The sequence below is a fragment of the Sturnus vulgaris genome, chromosome 14, assembly GCF_052056855.1.
Source record: "Sturnus vulgaris isolate bStuVul1 chromosome 14, bStuVul1.hap1, whole genome shotgun sequence".
Lineage (NCBI taxonomy): Eukaryota > Metazoa > Chordata > Aves > Passeriformes > Sturnidae > Sturnus > Sturnus vulgaris.
Window position 1 is genome coordinate 14,077,264 of NC_142256.1, and position 27,787 is coordinate 14,105,050.

Here is a 27,787-nt window from a genome sequence, read left to right on the forward strand (position 1 = left end):
CGGAGCGGTCCCCGAGGCACCCACGGTCCCCACGGCCCCGCTCCGCTCCGTGCCCGCCCTCCTCGCGGCTCGGGGATCTGCCCCAGGCCTTACCGAACAGCCACAGTTGCCCCAAGGGCGGCCCTGCCCGCGAGGATGCGCTGGCCGGGGCCGGGATCGGGATCCGCCATCCTCGCCGGGCTTCGGCTTCCCCGTGCCCGTGCGGAGCGCCGGGCCCAGCGCCGCCGGCCCCGCGAGCAGCACATACACACACCACAGCAGCCGCGCTGGCTTTCATATTTTTTATTTAAAATTTACATGAAAGTTAGAAAGGTAATAGGCGGAACAGTGCTGGTTCCTCAATTTTGCCGTGTAAACACAGAACGCGGTGCCGTTTTCACGCACTTGCATTTGTAAAAAGGAAACGAAGCCGGCACGGGACGGTGGCTCGGGGAGCATGCGGGGCACGGGAAGGGCAGCACAGCGGGGCGAGCAGTGCCCGGGCGGCTCCAGCACCGCCGGGACACGGAATTCATCCTTACACCCGCCCCGGTACCGCCTCTCCCTGGCACTGCCAGATTCTCCTAACTTAAAAGAACAAGAGGAAATGGAGTTAGGAAAGACAAAGTACCACTTGACTCACGTCCACCAGCCAATGGGGCTTTTTAACAGGATGGTGAGACACAGGAGGACACCAGTGAGAACACAGAGTTCTTACTTTATTTCTTTGATAAAATTAAATATTTCGTGGCTGCCAACAGAGCAAGTTGCACCATGTTTATATTTCCTTTGACTCTGAATGCATGGTTTCCAAAACCAATCAAACAACAGCATATTGAAAATATTCCTTAGGCTTCACACCTCAGGGAAGCCCATGACATTTATATTATTAAAGACAACATTAGAAAAAACATATGCCCATAACAACGTTTGAAAATGTATTCGCTACATCATTAGTCCCAACATCACATTTCTGCGGCTCTTCAAAATTCCAGGTCATCAGTTCCCCCCTCATCACCCTGTCTTGTCACACAAATTACAAGACACTTCAATTTTAAGTATCATGCAAGTCAGTAAAAGAGCTTCTTTCCAAGACACTAACACTGAAGATTTGTTCCCCCCTCCCCAGACACAAGACCCTTAAACTCTTCTAGAAGTGGCAGTCTTCTCCCTCAGACACAGTGCAGCTGCCGAAGACAGATTAAAAAAAGCTACAGAGAGAAAAGGGGGAAAAAAGAGAAAAAACAGAAGATTAGCAAAAAAGAGAAAGACATTAAAAAAGCAAGAAAAGGACATGCAACATGGAAACAGCTGACAGAGGAGAGATGAAACCTCCTTGTGGTACCTCAAGTACTTCAGGGAAATCACACAAGTAAAAACCTTTTTTTCTTTAAAGTATTTAAAAAGATTTCACATAACTTTAAATAATTCTAATAAGGCAAATGGTCAGGAAGAACAGTGACCTGCAGTAATGTAAAATAAGTCATATTCAATTGTCCTTTTAGCACATGACCTAGAAATCATTGACAGGTTAATATTGACTAGTTTTGGGAGCAGGGAAACATTCAAAAGCAGAGGAAGAAGAAAATATTCAAATTATTTTAACTTGCTAAAAAAATCCCAAGCAAACCACAAAGCAATCAAAGAACTCCATGGGAAATGAAACTGTATTTATGGTGAAACAGAATATCTGAGAAAATACATTGCAATCAAGAGTTTGGACTGCCTTGACTGCTGGGAAAGGAGGCCAGGCCATGGTTTGACCTGGGGCTGCTGCTGTGAGCAGGAGCCAGGCTGACCGTGTGCTGAAACTGCTCCTGAGCCTGTGGCATCGCCCACTCAGGTAAAACCTCAGCAGCAGCTAGCACTAAACAGCATCACCTATCAGGGCCAGACCTCATGTCTGCTTATCTTTAACAGCCCAGGATCTGGAGGGGGTGAGTGGAGGCTGTCTGGCAGCACTCATCTGATCTTTCAGCAGGGGCAGGACGTGTGGATTCACCACATACAGAGCACTGAGCCCGCCCACAGCGCAACTGAAGGACTGGGGCCACAACAAGCAAGTCTGAAACGGAAACAAGGATTTACATGCTAGTCTTCAGATAGCATGAATTAGCAAAAGAAAAATATAAAAGCAAATGAAATAAGACAGATGATGTCATGAAAATGACACAATATAATGAGAAAAGAGTGTTTTATCTCTGAACTATGTGATAATTAAACTAAGATGCTGTTGTCATTTTAATGTAATCAATAAATATATTTAAACTGCACTGTTATTTTGCCAGCAAAAATAACTCACAGAACTTATTTCCATATACCTTATTTAGCTGGGTGGAATGAGACCAGGAAAAAGGGGAATCCATAATTGTAGGGAAAAAAATAAGGCAGGATTTAAAATTGTAGCATCCAGAACCTTGTTATGACTAATTTTACATTGTTTAATAAAAGCAATAACCACCAGTACATAGTAAAGACAGAATCACAATGAGGACATAGGACAGAGCAAGGATAACACCCTGGAAAGGTCACAGCTGAAATGCTGTCATGTTTTATTAGACCCTCCGATTTAACAAGTAAATGAAGGTCCATTCCAGGCCATTGTATTCAGGGGTAATTACTCAGTACAGAGCCATGGGTTACTGTAAAAAAAGGGCAAAGAAAACAAAAAACAAAAGAAGTAAATGTTAACCAGAATTCACTGTCTGATGAACTCTTTATTTAAAAACAAAAGTCAAGACAGAAATACAGAGAGAAGACACTTGCATGCAAACCACAGTTACACTTGGCCAGAGTGAACTCCTGGCCCAGTGAGCAAAACACCCTCCTTTTTAGTGCAAATCTTGCAATAAAAACAAGGCTTTTGCTGAATAGAAAATATGAGAAAAAAAACTGTCAACATCTGTACAGTTCTAAAGAAATGCCAGATTAAAAACAAATAAAGGTAGTATTTTTTTTTTGCATTAAAACCAGAAATTGTTGGAATCACTGAGAAGAAAGTCAATGAAACAGCATCGTCTTTCTTCAGAAACACTGATTTGTACAGCAAGGTGACCAGCTTTCCCTGAGATTGGATCCAGGATGTGCATCCAGGTCAGCACACTGAGAGGGAGACCAGGCAAGAGATCCTTCATGACCCCTGCAGCATTCAGAGAACACTTAGTTGCAAACCATGGATCCAAATTTGAGATTTCCTCAAGCCTGGGAACTAGAGGTTTGGACTCAGGCCCATGCCTGTGAGGATGTCAAGTTTTGCAAAAAGTCCTTGAAAGTTATTTGAGTCACACATGGCAGCACAGGGGATAATGAGGGCTTAGGAACAGCAAATTACCATGGGAAGAGGGCAGCCAGTCTCTGGAGACAGCACATCCCACCCCACAGCAGTACTGGGAGCTAAATGCACCCCCCAAGCAGCTCTGACAGCACGGAGCGAGGGAAAAGCTGAGCAGGGGAGAGGGGACACTCGCCCAGGAGCAGTGGGTGTCTTGCTGCTGCCCAAGGGGCAGGAGGAACCTGGCACAAGCCCCTCTGGCCAGCAGGGTCCCTCACAAGAACAACCCCAGCGGCCAAGAACTCTGGTTTAACCCCGAGTGATGAGCACAGGAGGGGAGCAATGGGAAAGGTGAGCAAACAGGCACAATGGCACAGCCGAGGGTGGGGCATTCGCCTCTGGGGCCAAGGGAAAGGTTCTACAGGAAACCCGAACTGAAAATGAAAGAAAAAGGCAGGTTAATGGTTTTATGGATTAATGACAAAAACCAAAATAAAAATACAAATTTTCCTAATGAGCACGCACACACACAAAAAAAATGTTGCTAAGTGTTAATAAGGTTTAATCTGACTACAAAACATGCTTTATGCAGACACACACACACTCAGCAGTGGGATGAACCAAATTTATTTTCTAAAACAATCCTTTCACAGTTTTGCAAGCTACAGGACTCATCAACTGTGACTTGTTTGTATCCTTGCAAAACAGTGAAGCCCTGGAACACTTTATGGATCAATATGGAGAGTGTTTTTCTAAATCCTGGAAAAGTACCACATATACATATTTAATTTAGCAATGACAAATGCCCATTGAAAAAGGCACTGTCTGCATTTGTGTAGTGGGAACAAAGAACTTCATTTGATTCAAAGCCCAGCACACAACAGTGTACAGTTATGTGAGGATTGCCAAAAGCAATCCAAAACCAACAAAAATCAGTAATGTTCACTCTAACTGCACTTTAGCTGTGCCTTCGTACTCAGCACCAGAATGAACACATTTATTCTTTGAGCTTATTTTTCTACATTCAGAGCCTGATAAGCAGAGAATTGTTCTTTTCATTGTTCTACAGTTACTGTTGGCAGCAGAGACATTCATTCAACTGGACAGCTCAAGACAACTGCAAGCGCCAGTTCGAGTCAGTGCAAGACCCTTCTGAAGCTCTTCTGTTAAGTGGAAGGTCCCATTTAACTTAGATTCAAATGCCTCTCACTGACAGCATGATGTTTACTTGCTTTTCCATTTCCCTTGGTGGAGTTAAGAGGGAAGGAATCCTGGAATCAGCTTCTACCAGTTTAAGGGTAGACCATAATTTAGTGTGGACTATCCAGGAGAGAATGCAAGTCTTAGCTTTGTCTGCAGGGAAGGGTGGACCCAAAGATGAGTTTTTAGGGTGTTTTATAGTTTATTTTCAATAGGGTCCCTTCTCTGAGAGGCCAGTGCACCTCAGCCTAGGGCACTGTCACGCTTGCCTTGGATAATGAGTATTGGTTCTCTGTGAAGAAGAAAGACATTCCTGTGGGATGTTTCCTCTTCCTCTCACCAGAGAATCACCAGCAAATTAAAAATGCTCAGTTAAACCCACTCAACCTAGCTGTAAGTAGCTGTCATTAGCCGTTTAACTAATAACCCTAATGAGGATGATAGAAACTAGTCTTATCTACCTTCACCCTCACTGTAATCACAAGTTAACATTACAGCTTGGAGGAGTGGGAGGGAAGGAGGAGAGAGGAAAGAGAGAGATTTTCATGGCTAGCTGGGCTGTATCATCATGCCCACATCTCCATAGCAATTGTTGCCATAGTATCAACATGGCCTGTGTGATTAAAGAATATAGTTTATTTTTAAGAGAGATGGAATAAAGAGCCAATGAAGTGCTGGGAAGATTTAACAGGAAGAGGACGTAATCTTTATTCTTCTATGTTCCATATTATCCTGAGTCTCTGAATTTAACTTTGCAGAATCTTTAAAGATAATTACATACTTTTTCTACAACTGCACATATAGAGAGTGACTGGTAGAGCACATATAGTGGGGGTGAAAGCAGAGGAAGACAGAGATAATACTTATAAGCTTCAGGACTTGCACACAGTCTGCTTTTCTCAGAAAGGTAACTGATCCCACTGTGAGGTTCTATTAGTTAATGACGCTTACCAGGACAATGTGCCTCATGCACCATGCAGCCAAACAGCAGCTAACTGTAAAACAGCACACATATAAGACCTAATAATGATGATAATGATGTAACAACAAAAAAATCAACTGAGTCATGATTAGTGCAAATTACAGAGCTTGGGTTTAAACAAGTCACCTGTGAAAGAAAAAGGTTATTGTACTGCCAGCCAGTAGTAAACAAGCTACAATTAAGCTCTAGTTTGCAAAATTCATGGATTGTTAAGAAAAAACTATGATCTAAATACTGAAATTCATTATTAAGGATAATCGGGAAGTTACAGAGCAAAGAAAACAGCACCATTTCTAGCACAGAGGCAAAAGAGGCTTCCTATTATCTTCCCATGCCTTACTGAAGCACTGACCTATCTCTGTGTCATGGAGTTGTCTGTGTCGTTAACTGACAAGGACCAAAGCTTTTCCATGCTTGGTGTCAAGGAGATGTTCTGAGATGAGAACCACTTCAAGGACCGAGTTTGACTTGGGCCACAGCAACTAATTGCTGATACTATAGGGCTGTTGCCCCCCTTTTCTACATTTCTGACCCTGACTGATCTCAAGGCTGAAGTCTGTAGTCCTGAGTGAGCAGATGTCTAAGGGCCCTAAGCATGAAAGAACTCAGCTGGGTATTCCTCAAACAGTCCAGGCTGGAGAGAGTAGTCTTTCCCCAGTCAGTCTCAGACTCCTCAGTATGAAAAGATATTAAAACCCCCTGAAGGTGATTTAAATGAACAAATCAAAATAGGCAGTGGAAAAAGGAATGGGTGAGTGAGAAAAGGGCAGTACTAATTGCCCATCACAAAAGAATGTTCATGTTGAAGCAGCTTCAGGTCTAAACTAAAAGACTCAACCAGGACCTCATTGTTGTAATTGAGTTTTTTATCCACTGTCTCATTTGATCCCAAGCTTAATGGTCACAGGCTCTTTCCTTGACAAACAGTGCTGTCAGCACTTTGGGCATGCCCCATACTGTCCAGTTTAACAGCACTTCTTCATGCACTTAAGACTGCATAGTGCAGGCAAGGACTGCCCCAGGGCCGTGCAGAGGGGGGATCATGGAAGTGGTACCAAATCTGTTTGTCTGCACATCTGCACAGGTGGCACAGCACTCCTTTTGGGAAATGTACCACAGTGAGAAGGAAGGAACTGCTCAGTGCTGGGAGATCTGTTTCACTGTACAGCTGGTTGCTCTTGAGCAACTGCAGAGCTCCAGGAGCCTGGCACAGGCACTGCAGACAGTCCAGGTCCCAGACCCTGATGAGGGGCTGGATCCTGTCACACCAGTCCCTGGCATGGGGAACCCTTGCTACAGCCATGCAGTATCTCCCACTGTTTCTGTGGAGGGCAAAAAGCTGACTGAGGATGGGAGAAGAGTACTAGTGCTAACTAGTTACTATGACCTGTTCCCTCATTTTGCAATCTTACATTCTGAAGGTTCTGGAATTCAAGACTGTTAGTCTCCGTGAATAATTTCCACAATCTTTTCAACCTAAACAAGTAAGAAACTGAGCGAGAACATGCTCCTCTCTGAGGGTAATGAGACATCCCTGCTACCCACACCCTAGCCTTGGCAGCTAGTATGGTTCCACTTCTTCATAAGCACTGAGAGACCAAGGGAGGAGCAGGGAATCTTGGGGAATAAAACCAAATTCATCCCCTCCTATGCTGTCAGAAGATAAAGAGGGAGGTTAGTACTGCTCCCTGCTCTTCAGGATGACAGTAAATATTACATGGTTGCAGATACTGCTCAGCCTTACTAGGGATTAAACCTGGCTGCAAACCTTCCCCTGATAAGGACTGGCTATGTTGGGAAGGAGACAGGAACACGCAGAAAAACAGTAAAGGAGAACCATTACCAAAAAGCAAATACCTCTGATTTAGCAACTTACTTTTTCCTTTCCTTATCCCTTTTAAGAGTTTGTGATCCTCCAGCCTGTTGAGCCTGTGACTGAAGCAATTCAGCTGCTGTCTTCCTTTGTTTAAATGCATTTACTTCATCATCCAGAGATTTCTTCTTATCCTCTAGCTTCTTCTTTTCATCCTGATGCAATTTCTTCAGGCGATCAAACTTTTCATGCAGCTAAAGGGAAAGGAGAGGTGAGCAGGACATGGCACTACCAGATATTCTGTTCACAGGAAAAAAGGAAGATGGAAGGATCCCTTGAGATCTGAACCTGTGAATCTCCATTGGTCTCCACATCACTTCTAGCTCCTGAGCTGTCGCTGCCCAAAGGGCAGGGAACAGCCTCCTTCCACAACAACTAACAGGCAGTGTTCTAATGATGCATCATTGTGCAGACTAAGAACAGAGGATTGGGAGAGCATAAGTGTAAAACAAAACCCTAATCCATCTCCAGGGGTCTTTGCCTTATTCCTCTTTAAAGGTCAGTAAATTAATGGATTTTTCACAATCCTAAGAAAGTTGTATGGGTGTATTTTTTGTAAAAAAAGTTCATCTCATGGGCTTCTTCTCTCCTTGACTTTCACCACACTGCAACCTTCCATTAGAATCAAGACTCTGGCCCCTTCCTGGTGCAGTAAGTTGTACATAACAAGCACTGTGATTCAGTTTTGTCCTACAGACTGAACACCTTAACATCCCCATCCAAGTTAAACCTCAGACTTCTCGGTAAGAAAGTCCTAAACCACACTCCGCAGAAAACGCTTTGGCAATAACTACCTACTTGGGAGTGAATCTATCACTCACAGCCATGAAGACACAAGTACTTCAGTCTTTACCTCTTTTTCAGCCTCCTTCAACTCTGCTTCTTTTTCCTTGACCCTCTGGACAAACATCTGTCTCATTGCCTCTTCCTTTTTCTGCAGTTCTCCCAGAAACTCATTTCTTTTGGCTTCGTAAGTTTCTTGTAAGCTGAAAAGGAAGGAAAGTCCAGTGATAAGAATTGGGACAAACTGCTTTCCCTGATCCTCTGAAATCAGGCCCTCACCATGACTATTGCTTTACACACAACACATTTGCTACTCACTCACCCACATATGCCCAAGGTCTTCTTTATCCAATGATTTTTGGCACTTCTCTGTATGTTGAATGTTGGGCAATTCAAAGAAACCAGCTGGCAACAAACACTAGTTCAGAGGAACACTACTGATGATGCCTTAAGATTTTAGCCTTTATATTTTTCAACTCCTGTCCTGCATTAATGCATAATTCTAAACTCCATATAAAGTGTTAGTTAACTGTCTTCACATTTTGGTCAGACAAAACAATCCCTCTGGGCCTGAGATCCAAGGACAGCCTACAGCATCAGGCCCCAAAAAGTATAAACAAAAGCGAATTGGGGAGAAGCAAACTGGGGGTATATGACTTGATAACCTGAAGCCATAATTGGAGGATTAACACTTGATATGTAAATATATAAAACTTATATCTGTCTGAAAAACTCATGACCATCGTCCATTTTGTGTGTAGCCTCTTAGGGAGGCTTTGTCTGCCCTTAATGTACCTGAAGGCCCTTTGTTAAATATATCCACTTTTACCCTTTTAACTTTGTGTGGCCTCTGTTTCTAGGCAAGCCCAAAATAGCCATCACCGTCTCTCTGCAGCAGACGTTTCTACTCCCATACTTGCAGATTCACAGTCAGTCCTGCACATCCTCCCTGTATTTTCATCTTCTCCCAGTCAGACCTTTGCTGAAGTCTGGATTTATCTGACCTGGTAGTTTTTCTTGCTGCACTGTTTTTTTCTGTGCTCCCCCAGGGACACACACATACACAAGCACATAGCGCCTCTATCCAACAATGCCTCTGTTAAGGTCTCCTGCCTCTCCCAGGATCTCACCTGAAGGGTTTGCTGTCTGGATCAGTGTCCTTGAAACCCATCTCTTCCAGTTTACATCGCCTGTAGAGCTCATAGTGGCGTGTGTGGGTCTGCTCACGGAGGTCTTCCATGTTCACACGGATCAGCATCTCCCGCAGCTTCACAAAGTCACAGTGAGCTTCATTCTCCACTGTAAGAAGACATGGTAAGGAGGAAAATGGGGACAGAAAATGAGATCTCTTCCCCCATTCCTCTATTGTCTACTCCTCCAACAGGTTTAACAGCCCTTCCAAGCAGAGAAAACTGGCACTATAGGCCTGACATAAGGATTTAACAAAGGACAATTCCCCATGGATAATCAAGTCCAGCAGGTCCTTGCTCCTTTTATGAAATCCCACTACCTCCTTGCACAAGTGTCACCACTCATGCCATGAAAATCCCAGGGCTCAACTCACCCTGCACTGTGCCCCAAGGGTACTGACGAGCTTTCATCATTTTGTTTCCTATTTTCAGCTCCTCCGTACTCCCAATCACTGCAAATGGCAAGTGGGCCTGGAACACATTTAATGATATCCATGTTAGTCCCTCTCAAGACCTGGCTGACCCACCAGCACACAGAGATGAGCACAGCCACTGAGCAAGACAGTCATTATGCACACGCTAATCTCAGGGAGTCTAGTCACTGGCCACTAGTCCAAGACAAGGGGTAGCAGGGTGGGTCCTTTTTTGGAAACCTTGTTAGTGCTACCACTCTATATCCTCTACCTGGCTGATCCTCCCAGCCACAGAGTCTCAGGTGAGATGAGCCAGTGCAAGACTAGCATCAGAGTGACAGCTGGAACAGAGTGCTGCGGCTCGGACTGCGGTGCTGTCCCAGGGCTTGCCGTGCCTGAGGAGAACATCTGCACAAGCACAGAAGCAGTAAGAGGTCTTGGAGCCTTCTTGATTTTATCCCCCCCACCACTCCTCTAGCTCATGCTGGAGCACAAGACACCTTGCTCCATCAGATCATGGGATGGAAGTCCATCCTTCACCCCCTGAGTAACAGCTCCTTCCTCCCTGCTTGCTTCTGCCCTGGTGAGAAAGGGCTGAACATGTCCCCAGCCACTGTGTCCAGTGTGACCCAAGGTCACACTCTTCAAGCTGATATATGCACTCCACATTATACAAAGGCTGACTAAGAACAAGAGGGATTTTCTTTTCAGAAACTCAGAAATCAGAAACAGTCACTTTTTAGTAAGGACTATGTCTCAGCAGAAGGCAAAAAGAGACTTGCCCAGTGCAAGCTCAGCAAAACTGGAACTGAAACTCTCCCAACACCTATCTAGGCTCTGAAGATCTCACCTTATAGTCTTCTCATTTCTAAAACTCAGGCAGCCAAGCAAACCCCCCAGACATTGCCACTGTACTTTGCTGGATTCTTCTGTGAGATTTCTCCCCACCTCCCTTGCTCCTGGGAACTATACTGCATTATGCCAAGCTGCAAGGAAGTCAAGTGCAGAGCTTCAGCACTTTGAGTTCCCAGCTCTTTGCACTAACCTCTTCTGCTGAGTTTTGTGAAGTGACATTTGTTAGGCAAAGCTTTTGAAGTGCACCAAATTCTGGACAATTGAAGGAGCCTCAGGAAGCCAACTATATGGAAGATCAGTGACCCTGGATTGCTCTGAAGAGCAGGTAGTGAATTCTACAGGTTATCCAAAAACTTGGACAAGTTCATGACAGCTGGTACAAGCAGAAGATTTCAGAGATGATGTTTTTCTGAGTGTTGCTTATACAGTCAAACTGTAAACAAAGCAAAACTGCCAGCAAGTGCTCACAGAGATGGGCTCTTCCTCTTATCCCTCAGCCCCCTGTTCTCACATGGGACACACACAGAGTAAGACTAATATTTGTCTTATGTTTCTAATGATATCAGTATTTGGATACAAGTTTTTTAGACCTGCAAAATTCTGGCCTGCTCAGTCCCCATAAACCTGGTAATTCTGACTGTAATAAAGGATTAAAGAGTTGATTTGTCTGTGCAGTGACTGACACAACCCAGAACATCTGCAACCCGAAATAGCAATTCCCTCCCAGGAGAAAAGTAAATGGCTGAAAGGAAAGACAAGCAGAGGTTCACTTCCACCCTCAGAAAGACTAACACTGAACTGCTCTGACCAGGAAACCATCACTGACAGCTCCTACATCAGGACAAAATTCATGTTTCTTTCAGGCCTCTCCAGAACACTCTACAACTATTAATACTAAATCAAGAGGTGGCACAAATGAACATCAGCTAGACCTCTGCTACATCCACAGCAGTAAAGCAATCAACTTCCCCTACTTGATTTCCTGTGAAAAGACCTCTGGAAAATGAGACCATGGTCAGGATGCGCTGCCAGAAGGGCCAAGGGACAGCCTGCATTATCCTCAAGGAGCCACAGCCAGGCACCCACGATGCTGGGAAGGCCAGAGCCAGAATGGGCACCTGCAGGCACCTCAAGGTATGTGTGGCCCAAGTTGTGTGCTTTTCACACCTTGCTGGTTAAGCTGTGTAATTCCTTGACACAGGATCCTTGTGGGAGGCCATCAGGTGATCCACAGGACAAGAATAATGACAATCTCTTGAGCTGAAAAGGGTTTAAACACTGATTTCTTATATGGCCCTCAGCAGATAGCACGAGGACAAGGAGGATATTAAAAGCCCGTTTGCTGACTAGAAAAGCCCACCAGAGAGGCAGCAGCCTACCACAAAGCTCTCCTAGCCTAGGATGACACTACAAGGATGAGATTCTTGTGAAATCCTCTGTTTTTATGACACAAAACAGAAGGGAAAGTAGATTTAAGAAACATTCCAATATGGGCCACCAATCTCTACACTAACAGTGCTGTTCTGGGAGAGGAGGAAGAACCGTGTCACTTACATTCATTGTCCCATTTATCTCTGCCACTGATTCATCGTCTGTCGGGAACTGGTAGATCTGGACCCCATTACTGACCAGTTCACTTGTGATTTTAATTTTAAACTTGGTCAGCTCACTCTTGGAAATGGCATCAGATTTGGCAATGATGGGAATGATATTCACCTAGAAAAAAACAGAGGTATGAAGTAATCAACTTTGCTCCCGGGAGTTTCTCTAAGTCTGTAATACAACCTTCAAAAACTTGTAAGTGCTCAATAAATCTGCCTACTCTGTCATTTCCACCAGAAGGGCTATTCAAGGTGGAGAGATCCTCTGGAAAAGCAGCAGCCTTTCCACTATGCAAACAGTAAATCTGCCCAGTAAGAGTTACTTGTGCCAACCTTGCTGTCAAGCTTCTTCATCGTTACCAAGTCCAGGGATTTCAGAGAATGGCCTGTGGGAGCAATGAAGTACAAGCAAGCGTGGATCCGGGTGTCATGGTAGTTGTGCAAGACCCTTTTTATCTTCAGTTCTTCTTGCAAGTAGGCTTCAAACTGAGCATCAATGAACTCAACGATGGGCTTATAGCTGTGGTGAAAGGAAAAAAAAAGCTATACATCTCACAGTCAGAGAACTAAACACATACGACATTTCCCCTTGGCTTGCTTTTAAGAAATAAGCTATTGATAGATTTTACTTTCCATTTTCCATGTTCTGAGACCAATTCTCTCTACCTCCCTTTCTCCCCACCTGTAAGAAATGTTAAAGTTGCACTGCTGACAAGGAGACATAGTCGTACATCAGACACTAGCAGCCTGTTTGTCAAAACACAGTACTGGGATTCAGCAGAGGACAGCAGATATACCATCCTCTCCAGGGAAAGCAGACTCTCATATTTTGAAATGCAAGAGTGGGAGACTTTCTAACACAAGGCTAATGTAGACTCACTTGCAGCAGTGGGTGACCCTTGCTTACACTCAGGGCTTGCTGTTCTCACAGCCCCAAGTGCTGCTGGTGGAAGACATAGCTTCATTCAGTACTGCTTTGCACAGTGCTCTGAGGCAGGAAATTCCTGCAATTGCCTTGCAAGGCCTTCTGAAATACAGAGCCTGCCAGACTCATAATAAGGACATCAGTACATTTTAAACAGACTTAAAAAAATATCTAATAGATCCACAAAAAAGCAAATCCCATCAGCAACGTCTCTGTCGAGATGCACCTTGGAGACCGTCTGGTGTAACTGCACATCCCTCAACCAACACACTCCAGCCACTCTGGGATCTGAGCTGCCAGAGACATTCCCCCAGGGTATCTCACTGCACATTTATCATGCTTCCTTGGTTCTTCCCATGGAAGAGCCCTGCCAAAATGGATATTAAGCCAAGCAGACACTAAACCAAACTAGTGGTTTGGTCAGCAGCTTGAGGTCAGCACAAACCAATACAAGCCCAGATGCCCTGGAGCATTTCAGTCTCCCCACCAGATGAATTTGGGCAGAAGGTTGCCAGCAGGGCAGAAATTGCTCTGACAGCATGAGAAAAGCTGCTTTATAGCTGAAGCAGCGCTGACACTCCAGAGCCTCTGTCCTCTCTTCTACCTGTCCCATCCCAAAGAGGTGACAAGGACAACTCCTAAAAAGCAAGCAGGAAAACTCCAGTGCAGTCAGGCCCAACTAGGGCACAGGGAGAATGAAAAGATCACAATATAGCCTCTCTCCCCCACACTCACCTGTCCTCTTTGTTGATCTGATCCCCAAAGCCCACTGTGCTCACAATAGTCAGCTTGAGGTTGACATTGCTCTCCTGCAGGTCATAGGTACTGGATTTCAGCTGGACCCCAGGCTGTGAGTGAGATGCTGGGTCACCTTCAAACTTGGTGTTGAAAAGGGTGTCCATGAGGGTGGACTTACCAAGGCCAGTTTCCCCTATTGGAGAAAAAGAGAGTTGAAACGTTCTGTTGAATATTAATATGGGTTGGTCTTTCAGCTTCCAAACATTAACAGGGGTGAAATTGTAGCAGATGAAAGCAGATCTCATGCTCCCAAGGGAGCGTCTGGTAAACAGAAAGCCATGAACAATGGGAGGTCTGTGTTCTGGGCAAATTACATTTCACAGTCTAATGGCCCTTAATGTCATTAGAAAATAGAGATGAAAAGAAAGAGGTGAAAAGGCAAAGGGGAAAGCATCGTTCAGATCCTGCTTAAACCCACAACTATGCTACAGAAGATGCTGTTTTCATTAAAAAGTGGGAGAGGAAATGGGGCTTACTGCCATTTCCAAAAAAAAGCTGCTCTAGGATCAATGTCTCTAATAAGCAGCCACAGAAATAGCTTCCTGCCGTGCAAAAACCCTGAGAGCTGGTTCAAGTCCCACAGCAAGTTGTGCAGTTGGTTTCACATAACGAGCTGGAGAATCAGGCTTCTACACTGGGAGGGGGCATTTTCTATAATATCTGGTTTTGTACCTTAGGGACTACACAAGCTGTACAATATTGCAAAATCTGCTTCCAAAAGTTCTGTTAGTATTGTCAGTATTCTGCCAATATTCTATCAGTATTGAACTGCTATTTGGTTTTCATTTATCAACAGGCAACTATTTCCTTGTCTGGAAGGAAGAGACAAATCCCAGAGACCAGTCTTGAATTTGTTTTAGATACATCCCAGAAGAATAAAACAAATCCCTCTGTGCACACGTTCCACAGGGCAGCTTCCCTTACCAGGCTCTGACAACAGAGTCAGCTCTCCAAGCTCACAGGATCTGACTTCCTACACAGTCTGGTCTGTTGCCTTGTGAGGGCTGCTGTGTTTTGGGGAAACAGCAGTTTCTGAGCTGCCCAGTCGGCTTTTGGAGAAACTTCAGGAGCAGACGAACCCCACCCTCTGTGAAAGCTGCTCCTCCAGCCTGCTATGGGACCACAGGGAAACTTCTGTCTGGCTGCAAGAGTATTCCCCTGCTTCCCCCAGCCCTCTGCTCCCAACCAAAACAACTTCACCATCTTCCCACTTTGCTCAGAATAAAAGAGCTTTTTATTTTTGTAGGTTTAGAGCTCTGTAGCAGATCCAAACTTGCATGAAATGCCTAATTCAAAAAGAGGAAACTCCTCCCCATCCTCCCCTGTCCAAATGTCCAAATCTCCAAGCCTCACCCCTGAAAGCAGGCAAATTCCTGTTCTGGCCTCAGAAGGGATTTTCCTCACTCAGGGCTGAAGTACACGGCAGAGCAAGGCAAACATAGAATCATAAAATCATAGAATGGTTTGGAAGGAAGACTGTCTAGTTCCAAGCCCCAAATACCCTGCTCTGGGAACTGAGCAGTCCCTGATTGCCAGGATGGCATATCCAGTATCTTTCCAGAGGCAGCAAGATCCATTAACTTTTCAAAGTCAATGTACACCTTGAACTGCAGAACTGCCTGGGAGCCAGCTGAGAGCTTGTGCTCCATCACCAACCAACACCAACTACAGCCAGAACAGTCACCAGTGCAGTTTCTCTTTGCATCAATCCAAAGGGGAGAAGAAGGAGTCAGCACCAGGAGCCAATGTGGCTGCAGTCCCTTGTGTTACCTCAATGCATCAGCTGTACCCACAACAGCACTGGCCAGAGCAAGAGAGGGAGACCTAGCAAAGCACAAGATTACCTCTGTCACTGGAAGAATAAGCTGGTCCAACAAGCCCTTCAGTGACTGGGAATCTCATTGTCGGGACTTGTCAGGGACCATTTGCCCCCAATGCAGAGCAGGTACTCAAATCAGACCAGAGCATTGCCATGGTTTGGACAGGGATTTTGAGAGTTAACAGCCAACAGCCTGTATGACCTCCCAGGCCGTTCTCAGGGATTCCAGGAAAACAGCAGTGTAAAAAAAGACAAAAATCTAAACAGCCTGAGAAGGCTGCAACATTTCCAAAGCCCCTGCCAAGGGATGGGTGGGACAGAGCAGTGAGTTGGCTGCTTGCCTGTGAATGCCAGGAACCCTGATGGAATATATCTCAGGATAAGGGAGTCCCTCAGCCATGCAGTGCAGGAAAATCATCCACACACAGTCCTGCAAAGCCTCCTCTTGTGCCACTGCCCCACAGCCTGGCAGGCCCTGGCACAGCTCCAAGGCTACAGGACAGGGTGACAGGGGTGCAGCAGCAGTGACCAGGGCAGGGAGCTGCTCTCTGCAATGGATACACAAAGTCATCTGTAAACCTCACTGGCTTCAGGGCACACAGCACCCTGTAAGTCACCTCTCATTTCTGCCTCCCTCCTTCTTTTGGGTGAAAGATGTTCATATGAGGCCAAGACTATTCTTTAAGCACATCCTGAACCTCTTAATCATTGCCTACTTTAAATCCATCTAAAGTGTTCTTTCCCAGCAGGAGTGACTTTAACTGTCAGAGAGGCTAGGAGAAGTGTTTAAGAGATGCAGAACATGCTTTTACACTGCACCTCATGCCAGCTACATAGGGCCAGTAATGGCAACTTTGAACTCAAACACTGAGTTTTTCCTTTTGTAAGGAAAAGATTCCTTAAAAAGATTCCTTCTGTAAGGAAAATTGGAACTGTGGCATTTTTCCACAGGTGAGAGTTGCCCATCCAAACACCTTCATAAAACATCCAGGCACTAACATGGAATCTCATATGAAGTCTGCACTCCCAAATTTACATTTACAGCAGATACCCCTGTCCCTGCACTGTGTAACTCCATTGACTTGACACAGAATTAAAGCCTGACAGGGAAGATGGAGAAAAGAGGAAAGACTCAGCTGAAAGAATGTTAACACTGACAGAGTGACATGAAACGGTAAAAGACTAAAGCCTCTAACAAAGTATTCTGCTGTGTTAAATATGAGCAGAGAGAGGGAGCAGTGCTATTTTGAAGGCCAAAACAACAGAAGGAAGAATTTCTGAATCTTCTGGGAGTTTCTGCCTCACACAGAGGCAACTTTTTGCTGGCTGGAAGATGTGAGTGGTGCCAACTGCTTCTTTTAAGGATAGAAGTCCAGATGGAACAGACAGCCTGATAAAATGGACAAATGGTCTGTGTTGTTCCAGCCAGTGGCACTGGAATCTTCCCCAGAAAACAGAAATGATGAACAGGGATTAAAAGAGACAGAATTACTTTGAAAAAACAGCAGTGTACACAAACCGAGTGAGAGGCATCCCTGGCAGGGAGATTATTTCCTGATGTCAGGCTTATGGACACATGGGATTTGATCTCCAAAACCATACTTAGGGATTATGCAACTCAACAGTGGTCTGCTGTCCCCAAACAGGGCTAACAAAGCGCTGTGGGGAGGACAGGACAGGGAGAGTGACCTTTACTGGTAGAGTTCTGCACCAGGAAGATGTGACAGCAATGGAAAAGCTTGAGTGTTGTACCTTTCATCACGGAATGGAGTTTTGCTCTTAAGTCTGACAGTTTCCAAGGTCATTAAAAAAAAAAATTGCCAGACCCACCACCGCAGGTTCTGGACATGTAACAGCCCTACATCAGTGATCTAACAGCCCTACATCAGTGATCAGAAAGCACCATCTACTCTTAACGCCCAACAGCCTGGCTGTGCTGGGCTCCCCACACATCCTCTCCTTCTCCTGAGACACGGTCCCTGCTCCAACTGCACATGCACGTGGTACCTTCACTGCTCTATGGAAGCGCTTCATCAAATCTCACACTGATGGAACAGTGGTGGCAGTGCTTGTAAAACTAGAGCTGGGACAAGCTCCTAACTTCCCACACCAAGACAGGCATCTTTGTGCTGAGTGACCTTTCATGACTTCTTTTCACAGAACTTTTAGCATCCTAAGCACCTGCAGCAGTGAGCTGAATTATACACCACAAAAGCTGTACCTCCTCTTTTTGTGCCTGGAAATTTAATTTGCTTTTCCCTAGCATGTGCTGAGTGAAACAAGCAACTGCTCACTGCCCCCCTTTCCCACAATACTCAGGATTTAAGAGGCCCCAATCATATCCTCATCAATCGACTCTGTGGGAGGACAGAGGAGCGCTTGAAGTATTTCCCTGTTCAAAGGCAGGGAGTAGCTTTCACAAGAGCTTCCTTTCATGAGCAAGCAGCACCTGTCCTTCACAAGATTAACAACCGTGACTCCAGATATCAAATAATTCAATTTTAAATAAAATGTATATGCATGCACAACCTTTTCATGTGCAGAAATGGGAGCTAATCCAATGTAGCAGGTTTGTTGAGACAAGCCCTGAGGCAACTCAGACTGATAAGGCCACGTCTCAAGGAGAGAGGGAAAAATAGTTTGTTTCATCTGACAGGCATGCTGAAACAATTCCCCACTGCAAGGCAAAGGCTGGGCTGCAGGGACAAGGAGGGCAACAAGGGCTCACAAAACACACTGAAACACCACCTTAGAGGAGCACCCAGCTCCCAGCATCCACCCCAGGGCACCAGTGGCACAGGGCAGGAGAAGGCTGAGGAGACAGATGGCTTTTTGATTAGAGAAACTGTTCTCTCCTCAGTTGGTTGCACCAGTGACCACAGAAACAACCACTGGACAATTTCCAGGCTGTACAGCTCATCACCCCAGAATGCTGCCTGCTGGAGAGCACCAGGAATCCTGTGCACATCCCTCCCTCCTCCAAGGTGAGAACTCTTGCCCATCACAGGCTCACTCTTTTGGAGTGAGAGACCTCAAACAGCCTTGGTACAGTCCCAGGGGAAAGTGAAGTATTTCTGCCACAAAACAGCCCTTCTCACTGCACTGAATAGGCCAGTTAGAACAAATTCCCAGCAAATCCTGGGAGAGAGGAAGGGGCGAAATCCTGCTTAAGTTGGGATACTAGTTTAATGCAATTACAATTTATCCTGGCAAAAACTGAGAAAGTTTACATAAAAAAACAGCAGCCTGTTCCTCTTCTTTTTCCCCTATCACACTGAGAAACAGTCAGCACAGAAAGTCTCAGTCATTAAACACTTCTCCAGCCTTTGCACTGATCAGAGAGGCAACTAAAAATTTATTACGTAAGATTAGGAAGAAAACGGTTGTGCTGAGAAATAAAAGATCAAAGCAACCATCTGCAACCCCTAACAACTAACGAGAGGTTTTCTCATTTATTCTAGCTTTGGCTCTAGTCTCACAGGGGAGAGAGCTTTCAGCATGAGAAGAGCTAAAAACTGCTCCATTCTGGACATGCTGCTGAGAGTCATTTCTGAAGCTTTCCTTGGCTTCTCCAGCAAGAGCTGGAGGAATTGGTGGCTCAGATCCAGTATGACACAGAGTAGAATTATCACTGGATTTTTCCTCCAACACATGCCACACAGAGCTGAAAAATGGGGGGCAATGACGTGCCTTTCTGTCATGCCTAGTGGGCTGTCTGTGGGATCCTCATCCAATCTTCATTTGCTTCCTTGTTCTTTCAGCTTTTCATCCCAAATTCTGCTGTAAAAGTGAAATCCAATGGAATGGAATAAATGACACATGAACACTGGGAATTTTTGCTTTCTTTTTCCAGGTTGTTTAAGTGTGGGGGCAAAGATCTGCAAATCTTTTTATCATGAAGTTTATTATATTTTTCTATAAAGTTTCTTTATTTCAAGATTGTGTTATTATTATTCATAAAAAACTGACATTAGTAACTAATGTACATTGATCTTGGTGAGCAATTAATGCATTCCATTTCTGCTCTGCAAAGAGGAAAGCACAGGCATTCAGCTCCTCTCCACACATCAAAGTGAAGATATAACTACGGGTGGCACCCACTGCTACACCTAGAACTTGTAAAAAAACACTGCAGCCTAGTAAGTGGAAAAGGGAACACTTTTAGACTTCAGTTGTGGGGACAGGAGTTTCCTTAGGTCATATCACATTCATGTAATGTGGAAATCACCAGAGACTCAGCCTGACAGTGACCTCCACTTGTCAGCAAAGTTTAAAATCTCACAGGAATGAGGTTGTAAGGAAAATTGTCTTCTCAGCTCCATTTAACAGGGCTCAGCTCTACTCTCCTTGCTCTACTACTCTCGTTTCAGAATTAACCCTGTTCTGGGCAAACACCAGGTCCATACCATGAGCTGCATCTCTCATGGGAGAGGACAGAAAACCTCAGTGTGCATGCAGAACTGACCACCAGCTAAGTCTCCAGGAGGTATCCACAGCTGCTGCTCTCCTCTCTGTCACACCAGGCACTGCTGGGATCATCTGCAGACAGGGCTAGTCCAAGCATCCATGGCCATGCAATAACCTCCTGCTACCAGAGGCAGGGCACTGGCAGCAGCAAACCCATCTGACAACTATTAATTGTCTATTTTTAATTTCCTAATTCACCTTCCCAAACTATGGCACCAAAGCCATACAGAGCTTTACTTCTGTTACCAAAGAGAAGGGATTATTTAGAATCCTAACCCTGGGGAAGACCTGTGAGATTGGCTGCAGGGACAGACACCAAGTCCTGCTACAGTGCCAGGCCCCAGCTGTGATCCACACCACATGGCAGCTTGGATAATTGTCAGAAGAGTTAAGGCTTGGCCAGACACTATCTTAATTCAAGTATGCACAGAAGGGAGGAGAAAAAATAGCTTTTAGTGATTTAAGAGGAACATGACTAGTATTTTGTTAAAATAATTATAATAATCACAATAATAATTCAATACTTAACCAAACAAGACCTCATAACAAAGTATTCTGGCATGTGGACCTATTTCTTTTAAAAATGTGAAATTCAAACATATGAGGAAAAGAAAGATCATAATAACAGCCTGTGATTTTAGGCATTTTATTACACTGCTTGGTAAAATGCCATACTGCACAACCCCAGTGGGGATTTCCCAGAGCACCAGTAAATCTTGTTACTGAAAATAGAACAGTTGGGGAAATTTAAATCAAAGCTACCTTGTTGGTGCTGTAAGCTACAAGGCTACATCCAGCTGCAGAAAACTTCAGCAAGAGAACTTCCCAAAATGGAAATACTCACCCACACACAGGATGTTGAAACAAAACCCATGATTAACTGACTTATTAACCAGCTGGTCAGGCAAACTATCAAATCCTACGTGTCCAGAAAGTGGGACAGTACGACAGCCTTCACCCTGAAATAGAATGAAATAGAGTTATGTCATTTTCAAGCAAATACATTTCTCTGTATAAACCTTTAAGACCTCCCAAGTGGAATCAATTGCACAGTCCCAGCAGAGATTTTCACAGATCTGTCAATCATGTCAGCATGCTTCACTCTTCTCTAAAACAATTCCAGGAGGCACAAATAAAACATTTAATTTGCCAAACATCTAAAGGTAGGTAGCCCTGACAGAACAACACTAAATTGTGCAAAACATGTACACAAACACAGCTGCTGAAATAAAGAGGTGAAAAATACTTGTTTCTTCAAAAAATATGTGGAAACTCAAATCTCACCTTACACTGAAAACAAAAAGAATCCTCTGTGCAATGTATTTATGATACTACCTCCTACAAGCCTATTACCATTCACTTTATGTGAATTGGAACTCACGTGTAATTCCCATTCACAGTTGCAATTATAGAAACTAGCTAGAAGCAGTAGGAAAAACTGTACCTACAGGAAAACAAAGCAGAGAAGTGTCCAGAACTGAGCTGCTCATAACCCTATAGGCCTGAAGGAACCTGCCACGAGTGGAGGCACCCAAACCTCCTGCTGGGGGCAAGGGCTGCTCCTGCCCAGCCACCCAAAGGACTTCCTGAGAAGCTGCTCCTGCACCCTGCTCTCTCCTGCGCTCAGCATCACTGATCTGGTCTCCCCAGCCAAGCAGAACATGCGGTGCTCCATGTCCAGAACATCCACGAGCTTTGGGAGGGGGGTCAGAAATTTTCACCTGCCCAGTCTGTGCCAAGGCATGCTGGGTCCCAACCCTGCCCAGCTGACATAAAACACGACACGGGGAGGTTTAGCCTCAGAAATGGCACAAGGCAAAATGAAGAGTCAGTGCTGCACCCCTGTACTGGTGTGTACTGGAAAGTTGTCCTCCTGCAGCCTCAAAAATGTTATTTCCCTCTCTGAAGCAAAGGCTTTTCTTAAAAATGTATTTTAGTGTGAAAATCAGAAAGTTCCCCTCTAGCTTTCCATCAGTTTGCAAAAAATACTACAGCCAAAAGGCAGTAGTTTATAGGGTGTGATTTTGAATTTATTTTTTCACAATCATGCTTTCACATATCTTGAAAGCCTGTTTATAGGGACAGGCATACTGGTTTTCCCTCTTCTGCTAATGGCACTGGTATTTTAGGCTGGGAAAACATCCCCAAGGAGTACATTTACTACAGTAGCCCGTCAGTATGATTTCTTGTTTTGTTACTGCTTTGCTGTTGTAGGCTTGTTTTGTTTTTTTTAGATATGAGTCTCCAAATACATTTCAATCATTAACCATATTTACCAGTCTGTGATGTGTAAATATGTTTCCCCTTAGCCATATTTTGTGTATTAGTCTGACTCTTCCTGACAAGATGTTCACCAAATATGGTGCTTCATTAATTTCCGAGCACCTTCCCTCCTAATGACATATGAGGAAGGCACTCAGCCTCCCCAGCAGATTCTAGTTTTGCCTACTGATAATGAAGTCCAATAATGTAGAATCAGCTAAAGCAGAAGAAAATGAGACCATCAGACACACAGATTTTGTCAACACACTCAAACTCTCCTAAACTGCATTCACCAAAACAGAACTCCAGCACTGGGGAATCGCATGGCAGTGCTGGAGCTGCACCCCACGGGCTGGTGAAGGACAGAGGTGGGGACAGAGTCCACAAAGGCACAAGAGAGAACCACCAGCAGACGGCTCCTGGGGAAGGAGAAATATCAAGTGTATTTTTAATATTCAGCCTTAAAACTACACCTCTGGAAGACTGCTTGAACACTACTCTCCCCAGGAAGCGTGGGCAGGAGTGTGGGCTCTCATTAAGAACAAATCATCCCCTCATCCCTAAATATAAGTGTGATCCAGATGGAACAAAATAAATGGTAGAAGTTAAGCCACTTTCACCTAAGAGGAGGTATTTACCATCACACAGAATTCAGCCTGCAAGTCATTTCCTGTAGGTTCTTTTTCTAGTCACCTGTGGTTTTACAACGCAGTTAAACCACACTTCACATCTGGTACAGGCCAGGAAACAACTACTGCAAAATGTGTTTTCCAGTCACAGCAGCTAAGCCTCCATGTTAAGTATGCAGCCATAAGGTATATTGTGCTACTCTGCCTAAAAATCTACAGTCTCCTTGGCCAAGGCACCAACAGATTGGATGCAGCAGAAAAAAAACCAAGAAATAACGTTTTAAGATCAGTCTGGTTTTGACACACATCACAAAGTTGACAGCAATTAGCAAACCAGTGGAGAGAAAAGAAACATTTTCTGTCTGATGCACCAAGAAACAGTGCAAGCCACCAGTCTTCAAGCATCAAGTGGTGTCTCTGTACCAGAGCACTGCTATATATAAACAGCATCATCATAAACAACATATGAACACACTGATTAGTCATCCAGGGTGTACATTAAATGTAGGTTTGGATCCCCTTGTTCAACTCTGAAGGAGAATATGTTAAGCTTATAAGCTTTTTGCTGATAAGGTGCTCAAGACTGTCTTCCATCATTCATCCTCCAAAACACATCAAATTTAAAACATATAAAGAGGTACCAACAAGGTAAGTAAAGTTTAATTACTGTATGCATGAAAGCTTTTTCCAGGAGCATCAGTGAGCACTGGATGGCTGAGAGTCCTTTGTACTCTCTATTTTAAGGTTACATCTTCTTGGAACAAAGATGGAATCTCTGGAAAGCCAGTGTGAACACTGGCACCACACCAAGATACCAGATGCCTTTTTTTTCCCCATATACACAAAGTGACCCTCTGCCTAGACAGAATGGGCTGTTGTTGCTTGGGAGGAAGTGAAGCATGTTTGTCATAAACAAGCTTAAAAGAACAAAAAGAGCAACACACTCTCTTGCTGTATTATTAGGCAGGGCTATTGCAAAGCGAAAGTAAGGAGAGTAAGGAGCAGCCACTTGGAGAAGCTATTTCACTTCTTCCTTTTTTAGAAGGATTTATACAGCCTTTTGTAAGGGCTTCTCCATGACACAGAAGCCACCACTACCTACTCTAATTCTTACAGAAAACTATCCGAATCATATGGAAAATGCAAAGATATTATAATGAATGACCCCAAGCCTGAAAGCACCATACATTAACTATTAGTTTACATTAAAGGGGCAAGATTTAGTCTTCAGGTGTTTGAATGACTCCAGGGTCCCTGGGATGAAAAACGATTAGCGGAAAATCTTGCTGAATGCACATCTGTGCCCTGATCTGCTTAGCACGACAAGCAGGTACAGCACTGTCACCTCCCGATGTCCTCTGACCCCGAGAGGCTGCTGGCTCTTTGTGGAGATAAAGCAGAACACACGCAGTGGTGCTGCCATTGCAAATGTCAGCACTGCATATTCAGGACTGTCTGTGGCCAGGTCTAAAGGAATGGGAAAGAATACCATGGCAAAGGCAAAGCCTACACTTGGTGATACTCAGGTAGGGCACAGCAAAGAAAATAAAGAATGTTACAGCTCTGAACCCAAGGGACTCAGTGTCCAAATGAGGCCCACACAGCATAAAACTGCTCTCAGAGGCTGCAGTACAATGCTCCATCTAGTTGAGTGTTTCTGCTCAGCACACTGACAGCTGACACTTAGTACTTCTGACACAATTTCTCACCTCTTCCCAAATGAGAATCACTTCAAACCCTGAGGACTTGGAGACTCCCTTAGAAAGATTTCCAAACAGCTGCAACAAACATAGCAGCACCATCCTGCAACAAAACCAAATAAAGCAACACTCACAGAGCTTCAGCACCGCTGCCAGTGTTCACAGCAGCCACCTCCTGCCCCTCTGCTGCCCTTAATGCTGAGACCTGGGGGCTTAACCTCCAAACCTGAAACAACTCTTGCACAGGAAGTCAAATGGCAAATAGTAAAGCAAGGCAGAACTTGAACTCAGGTTTCCACACCACGGTTTTTCACATCGTCTTTAAGTCAGAACAACATCAGATCCCTTCTCATGACCTTGGTATTATGGCATTCTCTTCCCCAGACTGCATTTGGTTCTGATTAAATAGCAAATTAGAGCAACACTTGTACCAATTATTTCTCACTTGTACAAGTATGTAATTCTCCTATATAATGAAAGAACTATCAGCAGACAGCATAAACATCCTCCACGAGATAAATGTTAATCAGGAATGTAAAGTCTAGTCTAAAGACTTTGTATTATTTTTCTTTGCTCAGCTGATAAAAGATCATCAAGAATATAAAAGATAAACACCAGAAAAGTGGGAGGGAAATAGTTTTGAATCAGGCCCCATGGAAAGCAAGAAGTGTCTCACCAAAGGTCCTGACCATCAACCACCCTCTCCAGACGCACTGCATCACTCAGCCATTCAACATTCACAAACAGTCAAGTGCTTCCGAAATCTCAATTCCGACAGCTCTTAAGATTACACTTCTTTATGTCCCTGACAAAAGGCTGCAGAAACGCCACGCAGTTTGGATACACTCCCAGGAGAAGTCTCCTCCAGCATTTAAAAGATACATATCACTATCAGCAGTCACAACAATTTTTCTGACCTCTACTGGAGACTGAGAATTGGACAGTGCCTGGCAAGCCAGTGCTCTGCACTCATCCTCCCTGCTGGCAGAGGACAGGAGAAGGGGCTCAGCTTGGTGGTGACAAAGCCACCCTGCCCACCAGGGGAGAAGGAGGCTTCACCAACCATCCCCTGCAGTAAGTGTGGGCTTGATCAAGGGCTCTCTGGGACAATGGTAGGGTGCTAACCCAGCTCCTCCACAAACCCAGTCCCAACTCTCACACTTTTAACCCTGTTGGCACACACAGAGCTCTCTGCACCACCAGGACATTACAGCTGACTGCTCCACGAACCAGACATGACCAGGTGCCCGAGACTTGGCTGACAAGTTATCTGTTTGTAAAAGGACATTTTCAATTTGCAGCACACTAATTTCAAGTCTGTCTCACAGCCAGCTTTCCCTTTTGCCTCCAAAGCAAGGCTGTGCAGTATCATAAATTCATTCCAGGCCACAAGCAGATGTCTCAAACTCCTGTACATTATCTTAGGAAAGCATAGGGCCCAATTTCTTTAAAAGACAAGGGAGCAATTGAGTCACTTCACATATTTTGGCAGTCACATACAAGGCAATGGCTATGTCCAGGAGGAAATAACATCACAAACTGGCAAGGAATGGCTAGGTCTACCCATTCAGCAAGACTGGGTCCATACTAAAACATACTGCTTTGAAGACAAAATCGGAAAGCATTCACCTCAAGTATTACTTCTGTATTAACACATGGACATGAAAGTTGGAAGCCCATGAAACCACAGACAAAACCCTTCCACATGCAAACGCGTTACACATGCTTCCTTAGCGTTCCTCTGACAAACGCAGAGGTGGCTCGACTCCCTCTGCTCCTCTTCTGGATAATTCTCCGCAGACACACAGGGATCTTGTGCCGCGCTAGGCGGCCGGTGGCAGCCGGGGACACTACCGGGAACCCTCGGGGACAAAGCGCAGCGGGGACACGGTGCTGGTGCTTGGGTCCCACCGCTCCTCCGCGGCACACGGTGCCAGACTGGAAACCTTCCTTTCCCGCATCACGCACTACCGAACATGGGCTGATGGTTTCTTTGGGAGTAGAGCAGCATCCCCGCAGAAACAAGGATGCCATTGCCGTGCCCTGGACCGGCGAGGGGGCCCCAGACCCGGGTAAGGGATGCACGGCCAGGCCTCCCCAGCGCTGCAGCCCGGGCAGCCCCGGGCAGTGCGGCAGGTCCGGCCGCGGCCGGGCCCGGGGGCACCAGCGGGGCAGGGCCCCCGGCCCCCCGCGATGCGGGCAGCCCAAGGTCGCCGGGCCGGGTTGCAGCGGGGGGGGCAACCCCAACATCCTCCACCTCAGGTAGCCTCAGCTCCCCTCGGGTCGGCCCCCAAAGCCTGACCCTCCAGGAGCCGCTGCCGCTCCGAACCGAGTCTCAGAACCCGCGGGAGGCCCCAGGCCGGTGACCTCGCAGCCCGCCCGGCGCCCCCTGATCCGGCCCCGCCGCCCCGGCTGCGCCCGGCTCTCCCGCCCACCACCCCGGCGCTGCCCGGTCCCGGCCCCCCGCCCCGGTGCCGCCCAGCCCCCGCGATGCGGCGGCCCCGCGCCCGCCCGCACCTGCCGCGCCACCTCGGCCGCCGCCATCGCTGCCCGCGCGCCGCACGTTCCGCCCCGGCCTGCGGGCGGCTCCGGGCGCGCCCACCGCGGCACCGCGCGGGGGGGCCCCGCCGCGCCCCCGAGCCCGCCCTGCCCGCGCTGCCCGCCCCGCCCCGCCGCGCCCCCGCCCCGCTTGGCCCCACCGGTCCCGCCGGTCCCGTCGCCGCCGCGTTCTGTGAGGTGCGGGGCCGCCGGTCCCTCCCCGTGGCAGCCCGCGATGGTGCAGCCCAGGCAGCGGGCGGGGCGGGCGGAGGTTCGGGGCGGTGGCGAGAGGGGCGAGGCGAGCGAGGAGCTCCGGCCGGCGGGGTCCCCACTCCCGGGGGCTGCCCGGCCCCTGCCCGCTCCCAGCCTGGGGAAGGGTTCTCCGCGCCGATTTCTCGGGAAGGCCTAGGGAGACCCGTACCGATGCCCTGAGGCCCCTGCGGTAGCGCGGGCCGGGCCAGGGTGGAGCCGTGCAGCCCCGAGGCTGGGCTTGGGTTCGCGG

General features: G+C 46.1%; 1 protein-coding gene across 6 annotated transcripts; it reads right to left on the reverse strand.

Moving 5' to 3' along the window:
* Positions 1-267: 267 nt before the first annotated feature.
* On the reverse strand, positions 268-27,398 carry SEPTIN6 (septin 6). 6 transcript variants are annotated; one of them, XM_088173228.1, is made up of 11 exons: positions 27,265-27,398; positions 21,001-21,115; positions 13,808-14,003; positions 12,481-12,667; positions 12,101-12,262; positions 9,653-9,749; positions 9,219-9,387; positions 8,159-8,291; positions 7,309-7,499; positions 5,402-5,445; positions 2,677-3,684 (listed from the first exon to the last, which is right to left on the reverse strand). In XM_088173228.1, exons 1-10 carry the CDS (start codon positions 27,289-27,291, stop codon positions 5,442-5,444), a joined length of 1,281 nt encoding a protein of 426 aa, XP_088029354.1. In that variant the 5' UTR covers positions 27,292-27,398; the 3' UTR covers positions 2,677-3,684; positions 5,402-5,441. The 6 variants fall into 6 exon arrangements, with proteins under 6 accessions (XP_014742234.1, XP_014742228.1, XP_088029351.1 ...); XM_014886748.2 differs by lacking the exons at positions 2,677-3,684; positions 5,402-5,445 and adding an exon at positions 268-1,190; XM_014886742.2 differs by lacking the exons at positions 2,677-3,684; positions 5,402-5,445 and adding an exon at positions 268-2,621.
* Positions 27,399-27,787: the final 389 nt, after the last annotated feature.

What these genes read in the sequence shown, in the direction of transcription:
- SEPTIN6 (XM_088173229.1), bottom strand. Translation starts at nt 27,291, where the DNA reads ATGGCGGCGGCCGAGGTGGCGCGGCAG. An exon ending in CGGCCGAGGTGGCGCGGCAG is followed by an intron (nt 21,116 to 27,264) that starts GTGCGGGCGGGC and finishes ATTCTATTTCAG; the next exon opens with GGTGAAGGCTGTCGTACTGT. An exon ending in AGGGATAAGGAAAGGAAAAA is followed by an intron (nt 3,119 to 7,308) that starts GTAAGTTGCTAA and finishes TGAATGCTGCAG; the next exon opens with GGGTCATGAAGGATCTCTTG.